The following is a 13,549-nucleotide window of genomic DNA, read 5'->3' on the forward strand; positions in this document are numbered from 1 at the left end:
TAACCAAATGTTTTAACAATAGGCTACAAGAGATATTTGAAAGCACTACATTTTGATTTGTAGGCTATTCAATTAAATTTGTGTCAGCGGAACCGTGAATGTTCTCTTTTACTTTACATACAAATTAATGCAAAAAAGGCCCCAGAACCCCCACTTATAATGTGTCCACACCCAATGTTTAATTAAAACCTGTCATACGACTTTGAAATTCATGAATTCGTTTATTTTAATAAGATTTTTGATATTTTATCACATTTTCCAATTGTCTTTATTTCTGATTTATTATGAACAATATGTAAACTTGCAGGACACTAGCAAAAATTATTGGGTGGGAGAGAGGACACGGTTTTGGGTGCCTCGGCCAAAAAATCTCACTCCAAACTTTTGGTGAAACTTGGCAGCCCTGATTGTAAACGCATAAGCAACCATAAAAACAATGAGCAAATTCAAGCAGAAATGCAAACTGAAATCATAAAATGTCAAACGCAGCTAAGCTAACGGCGTAAAGCTAGCGGTGCTAAACTAACGAGGCAGAAAAAATATTGAGCCACGGGCAAAATTTGCGCCGCTAAGATATCACAGCAGGCTAAACTGACCCCACTCAGATAACACGGCAGGCTAAACCAACTCCATTCAGATAACATGACTGGCTAAAATAAAGCTAAAGGCTAAAAAATAGTGGCAAAGGCTAAACTGGCTTAAAATGCAGGCAATACTGGAATTTTTACCCTCATAGTTTTCATTTATCCAATTTAAAAAAATAAATGTAACCAGCCAAAACAATACTAGAAATACATATGATATACATATTAACATTGCTCTGCAAACTTTATTCTTACCTTAAACTTCAGTCGAGTCCAAGTTCAGCCAACTGACAAAATGTCCAAACAAGAGCTCTTGACCAATTAAGAGAAGATTTGAATCCTCCAACTTCACAGTTCAAAAAGTGTAAACACAACAAGATCATTGCTCGTTGTGGGGGTTTACATAAAAACAATAGCTGGGATTACGTAAATTTATCTTGTTGTGGAGGAAATGCACAATGTCTTATAATAGGCCTACTAACACATGCAGATTAAGTCCAGGACTAGATTTGTTTTTGTAGAGATACAAACATATATTTTCATTGTGTAACATTTACATCCTTTCAGAATAATTTTTTTCAGTGTGTATAAAACCAATAAAGAATGACTAACCAATCTGTCTGCTCTGTCTGTAGCTAGTAGCTGTTTACTGAACATGTTTCATAACAATCAAATAAGTTTAGTTTGTGTGTTCACACTGAAGGTGAAGCAATGTTTCACCTTTTGTCATTTTCATGAATTTGACCAATTTGTGTTTGCAGTGTTGTGGATGAGTAGTGAAACTAGTAGGTTTGCAGTGACTTGCTGGCAGTTCAGTACTGTACATACATGTTTTCATAGTGAATTAAGTACCATCAACACTTGATTACACAGATGTTAAATTATTTAGTTATCCACACCACATATCGCCTTGGGTTACATATTTAACTGTGCTGCATAATCAAGCCAGATTAAATACAAGGAGCCAAAGATCTGTCACTGGGATATGAAACAACCAATATTAAAGGAAAATTCAAATACTGTACTTAATAATTAATCACGGAAATTCAGAAAGTGTTTATATTCTTTGGCTCTCGGGCCAGTGAAAATATACAAGGGGCCAGTACTGTACGGACATGTTTGGCAGTAAAAAACTTATCTACTGGCCAAGTTGGGAAAAATTATTACTTTGAACCCTGCTGGGACATGGGCAATTTGAAGAAGTTTAAATATAAATGACACCACGTTTGACATTTGGTTTCATATTTAACTCATCCTGCATAGGCAATAAAGTTTATATAAAAGGAGCCAAAGATGTGCAGTGTGGCAGCCGGACAGAGCAGTGTGTGAGGACCGTAGGTTACCCCAGCTTGTGGTAAGTGTGTGTTTCATCTCGTCTGGAAATTTTCAAAGTAATCACTATTTGATGGATTTTTTTTAAATATGAAGTAATTACTATATTTCTTAAGCACATCTTGCCAAACTTTAACCAATATCTGAATATATGGATTATGTTTTCAACAGGATTGAGGACTATAAAAAAAAATTCACAGAGAGAGGCTCAGGTATGAAGCTCTTTTAACTGTCTTAAATGTGTATATACTTTGTGTGAAACATTTCATTTACTTGTTATTTGCCTGGTTATTGTTCATCTTATCACTATCAACTCAAGAAAATATTTAGAATGGGCAAATGTTAAGTCTTTGTAGATAGATAGAGAGATAGATAGATAGATAGATAGATAGATAGATAGATAGATAGATAGATAGATAGATAGATAGATAGATAGATAGATAGATAGATTTCATTTTCATTTCATTTAACTTTTATTTATCCTCGAGAGACCAATTGAGGGGTGACCCTCATTTTCAATGACATCGAGTCAAAACAAATTCAAAACAACAATACAAACAAAATATTCAATGCAAAAACATCAAATACACAACAAGTGAAGAGAAGAAAAAACAAAACGATTGAAACATTTACAGAGTGGGGAAGAGTGGCAGCAATTAAAAGGCATAAAGTACAATATAGTCTAATTAAAACACTTACAGATAGATAGATAGATAGATAGATAGATAGATAGATAGATAGATAGATAGATAGATAGATAGATAGATAGATAGATAGATAGATAGATAGATATGTTTGTTAATGTCTATTATTCAGTTTAACTTAGTTATTTTAGTTTGTCTTGTGACTTGAAGTCATTAGTTTAAAAAAAGATGAATAAGAATACTCAAATTTGCAATTACCTTACAGAAGTAACCAGCAACCATGAGTACCGACGCTGAGATGGAGGCTTACGGCAAAGCTGCCATTTACCTCCGTAAGACAGAGAGGGAGAGGATTGAGGCTCAAGCCTCGCCCTTTGACGCCAAGACTGCCTGCTATGTGGAGGATAAGGTGGAGTTGTACTTGAAAGGACAAATAATCAAGAAGGATGGTGACAAAGTCACTGTCAAAGTCTTGACCACTCAGGAGGTTAGTATCATAAAGTAAAAGTAATATAGGAAAGTTGTATGATCAGTTCTCATCGTGACAAATGTCTTGTTCCAGGAGGTGGTAGTTAAAGAATCACAGGTCACTCCAATGAACCCTCCCAAGTACGACAAAATTGAGGACATGGCCATGATGACCCATCTCAATGAAGCCTCTGTGCTGTATAACCTCAAAGAGCGTTATGCAGCATGGATGATCTACGTAAGACAATCTGCCTAATGAGAAAAGAGAAATGCTGAAAATGGCTACACTTGTATAAATCTTAACTGTTGAATCTCTATGGTTACTTTCAGACGTACTCTGGGCTGTTCTGTGCCACTGTGAACCCCTACAAATGGCTCCCAGTGTACGATACTGAGGTTGTAAATGCCTATAGAGGCAAGAAGCGTGTGGAGGCTCCACCCCACATCTTCTCTGTCTCTGACAACGCTTATCAGTTCATGAATACTGGTAAGTTATAACAACTCTAATATACAAATTACCATTTTATCAGGTTTCACTTGCTAGAAATACATAGTAAATTCTGTTGTTTTTATTCCTAACAGATAGGGAGAACCAGTCTGTCTTGATCACGTAAGTTTAATATTTGTTGAATTCGTTTACAATGATTAAATACGTTGAAGAAATTCTTATAAGTCTATGTCTATCCCCAGTGGAGAATCTGGTGCTGGAAAGACTGTGAACACCAAGCGTGTCATCCAGTACTTTGCAACAATCTCAGTATCAGGCGGACAGAAGAGGGACGAGTCAAAGGTGTGATTATGTTATTGTATGAGTATAATTCAGTCTTATTTAAACGTGATATCTTTCAATGGAAAATAATTATAATAATAGTAATTTTCTGGTATCAATTCTCTACTTAAATTACAGGGGTCACTGGAGGATCAGATTATTGCAGCCAATCCCCTGCTGGAGTCCTATGGTAATGCCAAAACTGTGAGGAATGACAACTCTTCTCGTTTTGTAAGTACGGAGGGATTTTTAAAACATATACTATAGAAATTCCACGTGCCGGGACATTAAATATTCCTATGTTCCAAACAGGGTAAATTCATCAGAATCCATTTCGGCAAAACTGGCAAACTGGCTAGTGCTGATATTGAGACATGTAAGTAACAATCCTCAGAGAGCATACAAATGTCTTTAATTGCGAGTTGGCCAGGCTGTGACGAATGAACAATGTTTGTAGATCTGCTGGAGAAGTCTAGAGTGACATACCAGCTTGAGCAAGAAAGAGGCTATCACATCTTCTTCCAGATGATGACCGGCCACAAACCTGAGATAGTTGGTAAAAGATTGAGTATATGCACAATGTTTTCTTTCTTATTTAATTTGTATACATGACAATGCATTAAATTTTTCACAATTATTTGATCTTTAGAAATGGCCCTCCTCACAACCAACCCCTACGACTTCCCCATGTGTAGCATGGGTCAAATCACCGTGGCGAGCATTGATGACAAAGAAGAGCTGGATGCCACTGATGTGAGTGAACTTCAATTCAAAATATTGGCATTTATTATGAGCAGTAAATGCAACATCAGAACTGCTCTTTTAAAATAAGTTTCTAAATTGATTATTGTGTGGACAACTCCTTTGAAAACAGAACGCTATTGATATCCTGGGCTTCACTCATGAAGAGAAGCTGAGCATCTACAAAATGACTGGTGCTGTGCTTCACCATGGTAACATGAAGTTCAAGCAGAAGCAACGTGAGGAGCAGGCTGAGCCTGATGGCACAGAGGGTGAGAATTTCATGTTAGCTCCAAGTGCATAGCTTATAAACAACAGTAGGCCTAATACATGTCCTAGTCACTAAGGTATCTGTCATGATGGCCAATCACTGTCACATACTGTATGTATTTACTGTAAATCTCTGAAATATTTTCAGATGCTGACAAGGTTGCTTACTTGCTGGGTCTGAACTCCGCTGACATGCTGAAGGCTCTTTGCTTCCCCAGAGTGAAGGTCGGAAATGAGTATGTCACCAAGGGACAGACTGTACCTCAGGTATATACTGTTTAAAAAAAAATTACTTTAAGAAAAAGAAAACTGAGAAGTATAATCCCTCTTCGTGTAGTATCAACAGATGCCGTGTGTGAATTAGCTCTACTTTTATATTTGTTTATTAACAAATAACATCAAGTAAAATATGAAAGTATTTTCCTTGATTCTTTCGTCTTATCTCACTGGAAGTAGTTCAAAAATACCAGCAATCCATCATTTTACAAAATAGCTGACTGAATCAAATCATATATTTTCTTTGTTTTTTCTTCAGGTGATGAACTCAGTGCCTGCCCTGGCCAAGTCTATCTATGAGAAGATGTTCTTGTGGATGGTCATTCGTATCAACCAGCAGCTCGACACTAAAAAAGCAAGACAGTACTACATTGGTGTGCTGGATATTGCTGGCTTTGAAATCTTTGATGTAAGATTCATTTTCAAAAAAGCACTAGCTTAAACCATTGATTTCCGAATAATTATTGTGGTGTGGAAGATATATTGATTATTTGTCCCCTCACAGTTCAACACCCTGGAGCAGCTGTGCATCAACTTCACCAATGAGAAACTGCAACAGTTCTTCAACCACACCATGTTTGTACTGGAGCAAGAGGAGTACAAGAAGGAGGGTATTGTCTGGGATTTCATTGACTTTGGCATGGACTTAGCTGCCTGTATTGAGCTGATTGAAAAGGTAATGATTCCATTTTGAAATTAAATGTATTTGTTCTGTTGGTCTAAATTAGACAACATCTAGAATTTAATGACATACCTCTTCCTGCTTTTTTCAAGCCCATGGGCATCTTCTCCATCCTTGAAGAGGAGTGCATGTTCCCCAAGGCCTCAGACACTTCCTTCAAGAACAAGCTGTATGACCAGCATCTTGGAAAGAGCAAAGCATTTGAGAAACCAAAGCCAAAAAAGGGAAAGGCTGAGGCCCACTTTTCCCTGGTGCACTATGCTGGTACCGTGGACTACAATATCACTGGCTGGCTGGACAAGAACAAGGATCCACTGAACGATTCCGTTATCCAGCTGTACCAGAAGTCCCCAGTTAAACTGCTGGCTGCTCTGTATCCTCCTGTTGTTGAGGGTATGATATTGACTTTAGCAAACTCAAACATACTTTCACTGTATATGTTTATAAGAGAAGCATGTGTTCATGTAAATTGTATTTATTGTTCTAACAATACATGTCTACTTAAAATTGTCAACAGAGGTTGGCGGTCCAAAGAAGGGAGGCAAGAAGAAGGGTGGTTCCATGCAGACTGTGTCTTCGCAGTTTAGGGTAATGTTTAACACTGTACATTATAGTATCAAATCATATCTCATTATACCAAAACTCACAATTGTTGCACGTTTTGACATGAGTTACCATTTTGGATCTACAGGAGAACTTGGGCAAGCTGATGACTAATTTGAGGGCAACCCATCCTCACTTTGTGCGCTGCCTGATTCCCAATGAGTCAAAGACTCCAGGTACATAGAGAACATAATATATTACAGATTTGTTAGTGTTGTTGATATGTTTTATTTTACTGTGTGCTGCTCCAACAAGGAGACTTACTAATTATTTCAAAGATGTAATTAAGAAATGTCATTTGTATAGGATTGATGGAGAACTTCCTGGTTATCCACCAGCTCAGGTGTAATGGTGTGCTGGAGGGTATCAGAATCTGCACAAAAGGTTTCCCAAGCAGAATCCTCTATGCTGACTTTAAGCAGAGGTAACAGTGTATCTTTTAACAGAAGTTTGATGTAGAGTATTAAAAGAAAATACTCTCACTGACCATTTACTCTGATTAAAAAGGTACAAAGTGCTGAATGCCAGTGTCATCCCTGAGGGCCAGTTCATTGACAACAAGAAGGCTTCAGAGAAGCTGCTTGGGTCTATTGATGTTCCTCATGATGAGTACAAATTCGGACACACCAAGGTAAGAACCTTGCTTTCCGTATGTCACTTACGTGAGTTGGTATGGAATTTGTTTGTTTTAAATGGTATTCACTATGTACTTCATCCTATATTAATTCAATTGTATTTCATCATTCAGGTGTTCTTCAAGGCCGGACTGCTGGGTCTCCTTGAGGAGATGAGAGATGAAAAGCTATCAACTTTGGTCACAATGACTCAGGCTCTGGCTCGTGGTTATGTCATGAGAAAGGAATTTGTGAAGATGATGGAGAGGAGGCATGTTAAAAACAATCAATTCTGAATAATGGTACGAAAATTACAAACAACACTTCCATAACAGCAACTTCTTCTCCACAGGGAAGCCATCTTTACAATCCAGTACAACATCCGCTCATTCATGAATGTGAAACACTGGCCATGGATGAAGGTGTACTACAAGATCAAGCCTCTGCTGCAGTCTGCTGAAACTGAAAAGGAGCTGGCTAGCATGAAGGAGAACTATGAAAAAATGACAACAGACCTGGCTACTGCCTTAGCCAAGAAGAAGGAACTGGAGGAGAAGATGGTGTCCCTCTTGCAGGAAAAGAATGATTTGTCGCTGCAAGTAGCATCTGTAAGTAGACATCAACCGACTGTTTTACTTTTTTAAGTTTTTCAGAATTGATTGTTAACCTCTATTTTCATGAAATGAATTAGGAAGGAGAGAATCTGTCAGATGCCGAGGAGAGATGTGAAGGACTAATCAAGAGTAAGATTCAGATGGAGGCCAAACTCAAAGAGACAACCGAGAGACTGGAGGATGAAGAAGAAATCAATGCAGAGCTCACTGCCAAGAAGAGAAAGCTGGAGGATGAATGCTCTGAGCTCAAGAAAGATATTGATGACCTGGAGCTTACCTTGGCTAAAGTGGAAAAGGAGAAACATGCTACTGAGAACAAGGTTTGAAAATATGAATATTATATTGCAGGTCAAGTAACATTAGAGTATCACTATTTAACATCTTTCTGAAAAACATAGGTGAAGAACCTGACCGAGGAGATGGCCTCTCAGGATGAGAGCCTGGCTAAGCTGACTAAAGAAAAGAAAGCCCTTCAGGAGTCTCATCAGCAGACTCTTGATGACCTTCAGGCAGAGGAAGACAAAGTCAACACTCTGACCAAAGCAAAGACCAAGCTTGAACAGCAAGTGGATGATGTAAGTTTACAAATTCACTTTCGAGTGGCAAAGCAAAATTCTTCATGAGCATAACTTATAACTTATATGAATGTTCAGCTTGAGGGTTCTCTGGAGCAAGAGAAGAAGCTGCGTATGGACCTTGAGAGATCCAAGAGGAAGCTTGAGGGGGACCTGAAACTGGCCCAGGAAAGCATCATGGATCTTGAGAATGACAAGCAGCAGTCTGACGAGAAAATTAAAAAGTATGTTTCTTTGTGAATTTGAACAAAAACCTGTCTTTTGAAAGAGGTGTTCCACTGCTTGAACTCTTACCATGAACTCTATCTATTAATCTCACAGGAAGGACTTTGAAATCAGTCAGTACCTTAGCAAGATTGAGGATGAGCAGTCAATGGGTGCTCAGCTTCAGAAGAAGATCAAGGAGCTTCAGGTGACATATTGTCTTACATAAAACATACCTCATCTATTTTGTGTTTATTAAGCGAAAGTTCACTGAAAGGCAACTCACCTACATTCAACAGGCCCGTATTGAGGAACTGGAGGAAGAGATTGAGGCTGAGCGTGCTGCTCGTGCCAAGGTTGAGAAGCAGAGAGCTGACCTCTCCAGGGAACTTGAAGAGATCAGTGAGAGGCTTGAGGAGGCCGGTGGTGCAACTTCTGCTCAGATTGAGATGAACAAGAAGCGTGAAGCTGAATTCCAGAAGCTCCGTCGTGACCTTGAGGAGTCTACTCTGCAGCATGAAGCCACTGCTGCTGCTCTTCGCAAGAAGCAGGCTGACAGCGTTGCCGAGCTGGGAGAACAGATCGACAACCTCCAGCGTGTCAAGCAGAAGCTTGAGAAGGAAAAGAGTGAATACAAAATGGAGATTGATGACCTCTCCAGCAACATGGAGGCTGTTGCAAAAGCAAAGGTAAAATCACATTAATGTTTGAAAAAAATCCAAAGGAGAATAGTAAAATAAGGTAATTCATCTGCTAGATAAAAATGACTTCATGATCTGATCTCTGTTTTCCTCATTAGGGAAATCTTGAAAAGATGTGCCGTACTCTTGAGGACCAGTTTAGCGAACTGAAGACCAAGAATGATGAAAATGTTCGTCAAATGAATGACCTTGGTGGACAGAAAGCACGTCTCCTGACAGAAAATGGTATGTATAAGTAATCAGTCGAGGAAGTGTTGTGTATATTTAAGCAAAATAACACAAAATAATGTATCATGACTTTTTTTCACAACAGGGGAGTTCAGCCGTCAAATTGAAGAGAAAGAAGCTCTTGTGTCCCAGCTGACCAGAGGCAAACAGGCCTTCACACAGCAGATTGAAGAGCTGAAGAGACAGATTGAAGAGGAGGTCAAGGTAAGAAAAAGCTAGGTGTGTACAAATCAAATTCATGTGTGATATTTAGAAACTTTGCAAACTGAAAATGATTTCTTACACCAGGCCAAGAATGCTCTTGCCCACGGAATGCAATCAGCCCGCCATGACTGTGATCTGCTGAGAGAGCAGTTTGAGGAGGAGCAGGAGGCCAAAGCTGAGCTGCAGCGTGGGATGTCAAAGGCCAACAGTGAGGTGGCTCAGTGGAGATCTAAGTATGAAACTGATGCTATCCAGCGCACTGAGGAGCTTGAGGAGTCCAAGTGAGTAAAATTCAAACAATTAAATGGCTAGAACGATTGTAATGTTAATCTTGTATCTAAAAAATATATAATTATATGTAGTTCATTCATGTACTAGTTTTTCACAAAGAGATGAAATGCACCTTTTCAAACAGGAAAAAGCTTGCCCAGCGCCTTCAGGAGGCTGAGGAGCAGATTGAGGCAACAAATTCCAAGTGTGCTTCTCTGGAGAAAACCAAACAGAGGCTCCAAAGTGAGGTGGAGGACCTCATGATTGATGTGGAGAGGGCTAATGCTCTGGCTGCCAACCTGGACAAGAAGCAGAGGAACTTTGACAAGGTACCAACACTCACTTTGTTTGTCCCAGCCATAGCAACAATACAATAACATGTACATATTTATATATGTCTTTTATATTACCATTTACTAAATGACCAACCGATCTGTATCAATGGGGTTATTCAGGTCTTGGCAGAGTGGAAACAGAAGTATGAGGAGGCTCAGGCAGAGCTTGAGGGAGCTCAGAAGGAGGCTCGTTCTGTTGGCACTGAGCTCTTCAAAATGAAGAACTCCTATGAAGAATCTCTGGATCATCTGGAGACAATGAAGCGGGAAAACAAGAACCTGCAGCGTGAGTTTTCGCAACATTATATTCTATTCAACACATGGTGGTTGTAGGATGGCCCAGAGGAAAGGTGGCCGACCAGTAACCATGAGGTCGCTGGCTCAATCCCCGGAACCCGGACAGGGGGGTAAAAATAGCAGAGGCTGGTATTATGTCTACGGTGCCCACCATCTCTACCATTGTGTCCTTGAGCAAGACACTTAACCCCAAACTGCTCCAGGGGCGCTATACTTCAGCTGACCCTGCGCTCTGACCCCTCCGAAGTGTAGTAACTTGAGAAGGGATATGCGAAAGGACAGATTTAAATGTAACCATTGACTAATAAAAACTTAACTTAACTTAATGGATGTTTTAGAATGAAGCATCCATATTTCACATATAAAGGCTTAACAACATAAAACACATGCATCTTTCTACAGAGGAGATCTCAGATCTGACTGAACAGATTGGTGAGACTGGCAAGAGCATCCATGAGCTGGAGAAGTCCAAAAAGCAAGTGGAGACCGAGAAGTCTGAAATCCAGACAGCTCTTGAAGAGGCTGAGGTACATTTAAGAGGAGATCTTAAAAAAAGAATTCCATTATAAATCCATCATTGACAAACATATTATAAATGCTGTGCAGCCGAGCTGACTCTCTCTTTCTTTCTTTCTTTCTTTCTTTCTTTCTTTCTTTCTTTCTTTCTTTCTTTCTTTCTTTCTTTCTTTCTTTTCCTTAGGGAACTCTGGAACACGAAGAGTCTAAGATCCTGCGTGTCCAGCTTGAGCTCAACCAGATTAAGGGTGAGGTAGACAGGAAGCTGGCAGAAAAAGATGAGGAGATGGAGCAGATCAAGAGGAATAGCCAGAGGGTGATTGACTCAATGCAGAGCACACTGGATTCTGAGGTCAGAAGCAGGAACGATGCCCTGAGGATCAAAAAGAAGATGGAGGGAGACCTGAATGAGATGGAGATTCAGCTTAGCCACGCCAATCGCCAGGCTTCTGAGTCCCAGAAGCAGCTTAGGAATGTACAGGCACAGCTGAAGGTATTGTAAGACATAGGTGTTGTTACACAGTGGTCAGTACAACTAAATGTTGGTATTCATTTTGATATGTTTTCACTAGGATGCACAACTGCACCTTGATGATGCTCTCAGAGCACAGGAGGACTTCAAAGAACAAGCTGCTATGGTGGATCGTAGGAATGGTCTCATGGTAGCTGAGATCGAGGAACTTAGAGCTGCTCTGGAACAGACAGAGAGAAGCCGCAAAATCGCTGAGCAGGAGCTGGTGGACGCCAGTGAGCGCGTTGGACTTCTGCACTCCCAGGTGAACACTTTTTCAACATTTCTCCACTAATTTACAAATCTAAATATTTGTCAGGCAAGTGATAACTTATTTCTGATCTTTTAGAACACAAGTCTTATTAACACCAAGAAGAAGCTTGAGTCTGACCTGGTCCAGGTCCAGGGTGAAGTGGATGACACTGTTCAGGAAGCAAGGAATGCAGAGGAGAAGGCCAAGAAGGCCATCACTGATGTAGGTTTACATTTCACGTATTCTTAATTTTAGTTTTAAAAAGGAAGAGAGGTGCTTTTTCCAGACATTTCTCATTAACATTATTTCCTCTAGGCTGCTATGATGGCTGAGGAGCTGAAGAAGGAGCAAGATACTAGCTCCCACTTGGAAAGGATGAAGAAGAACCTGGAGGTCACTGTTAAGGACCTGCAGCACCGCTTGGATGAGGCTGAGAACCTGGCCATGAAGGGTGGCAAGAAGCAGCTCCAGAAACTGGAGTCTAGGGTAAGAAATTAATGTTAAGAGTTTGTACAGCTGAAGCAAGACTTTTAAAAAGTATTGATAGTTTATGTCTTTACTGTGTTCTATAGGTGCGTGAGCTGGAGGCAGAGATTGAGGCTGAGCAGAGACGTGGAGGAGATGCTATTAAGGGTGTCCGCAAATATGAGAGGAGGGTGAAGGAGCTTACCTACCAGGTACAACCACATTAAGATTAAAATGTAAACATCTACTACATGTATATCATTGAGAACATTTTACCATGCAAATTTTATTTGTATAACAGACTGAAGAGGACAAGAAAAACGTTGCCAGGCTGCAGGATCTGGTTGACAAGTTGCAGCTTAAAGTTAAGGCCTACAAGAGGCAATCTGAGGAGGCGGTAAGGGACAACATATACATTTTTAACACTAAAAACTTGATGTTGTGTCAGATTTAACATACACATAGAAGACCTTGGATCTTTTGGATATTCAAAAAAGTCCATTTCTATCTTACTCCAGGAGGAGCAGGCCAATACTCATCTGTCCAAGTGCAGGAAGGTTCAGCATGAGCTAGAGGAGGCTGAGGAGCGCGCTGACATTGCAGAATCCCAGGTCAACAAAATGAGAGCAAAGACCCGTGACTCTAGCAAGGTAAATATACAACTGCGTTTTGGCACAGAAATATACAGTTTAAATTAAAAAGTACTTAACATGTATTTTGTTACCTAATCAAACCCTTTGTTATTTGTGTGTGTTTTAGGGAAAGGAGGCGGCTGAGTAAACCACTCCAGCTAGTGGGCTGATAGTTTCTAATCATATAATATGATGTGAGATGAATCCATACCGCAATAAAAGCATTTGATCTTAAATTGCTATTTGTGTCATTATGATCTTATTGTGTCTTCAAAAATAAGTAAATGTTAGTTTTGTAACTATTTATATGAAGGTCCTGTCTTTCAAGTATTATAAGCATATTCATAAGATGTTATTTATAAGGCTTTATAAAGCGCAATATTAATGGTTACACTTTATAATGTTAATCTATTAGCCACGCATTAGTCATTTATAAATTGTATACAAGTCATTAGATAATGATGAACTAATCATTAAATAAAAACAGTTATATATATTGTAAGTCATCTATAAAGTGACATCTATTCGACTGAATGTCTGATTTTACATGGAATTGCTTTGATTCTCCTAATTTATCACGATACATCACCTATTATAGTATAACTATCAGCCTATTATACTGGTAATAAAGATTTGAAACCAACTCAATCTTTTAAATAATCTCCTAAGTGTGAGTCAATGACTAAGGTAGACACAAGTTATTATGCCAACCCAAGAAGACAAGCTATAATTGGGTCTTTTAACCCCTTTGTGTGGTTTAG

The 13,549-nt window shown here is 39.3% G+C and overlaps 1 protein-coding gene across 1 annotated transcript; it reads left to right on the top strand.

Annotated features, from left to right (window-relative positions):
• The first annotated feature begins 1,907 nt into the window (after positions 1–1,907).
• Positions 1,908–13,022, top strand: LOC307258116 (myosin heavy chain, fast skeletal muscle-like). Its single transcript, XM_080037530.1, has 41 exons — positions 1,908–1,938; positions 2,088–2,128; positions 2,826–3,047; positions 3,123–3,266; positions 3,359–3,515; positions 3,611–3,638; positions 3,719–3,818; positions 3,936–4,028; positions 4,110–4,173; positions 4,255–4,353; positions 4,447–4,550; positions 4,672–4,810; positions 4,957–5,075; positions 5,344–5,493; positions 5,590–5,760; positions 5,859–6,159; positions 6,284–6,354; positions 6,458–6,545; positions 6,676–6,793; positions 6,877–7,000; positions 7,118–7,254; positions 7,336–7,591; positions 7,675–7,917; positions 7,996–8,172; positions 8,251–8,396; positions 8,494–8,584; positions 8,676–9,065; positions 9,176–9,302; positions 9,391–9,509; positions 9,594–9,790; positions 9,925–10,108; positions 10,235–10,400; positions 10,814–10,938; positions 11,112–11,420; positions 11,500–11,703; positions 11,788–11,913; positions 12,007–12,177; positions 12,264–12,368; positions 12,458–12,553; positions 12,675–12,806; positions 12,916–13,022. The coding sequence occupies exons 3-41, from the start codon at positions 2,841–2,843 to the stop codon at positions 12,934–12,936; spliced, it is 5,799 nt and encodes a 1,932-aa protein (XP_079893656.1). The 5' UTR covers positions 1,908–1,938; positions 2,088–2,128; positions 2,826–2,840; the 3' UTR covers positions 12,937–13,022.
• The last annotated feature ends 527 nt before the right edge of the window (positions 13,023–13,549 follow it).

Source organism: Ammodytes marinus (genome assembly GCF_949987685.1).
Source record: "Ammodytes marinus genome assembly, chromosome: 2".
Lineage (NCBI taxonomy): Eukaryota > Metazoa > Chordata > Actinopteri > Uranoscopiformes > Ammodytidae > Ammodytes > Ammodytes marinus.

Excerpts from the sequence above, each read along its gene's own strand:
- LOC307258116 (XM_080037530.1), top strand. The coding sequence starts at position 2,841 with ATGAGTACCGACGCTGAGATGGAGGCTTACGGCAAAGCTGCCATTTAC. Across the intron at positions 8,397-8,493 it reads TCTGACGAGAAAATTAAAAA|GAAGGACTTTGAAATCAGTC; the intron begins GTATGTTTCTTT and ends TTAATCTCACAG. Across the intron at positions 8,585-8,675 it reads AGAAGATCAAGGAGCTTCAG|GCCCGTATTGAGGAACTGGA; the intron begins GTGACATATTGT and ends TACATTCAACAG.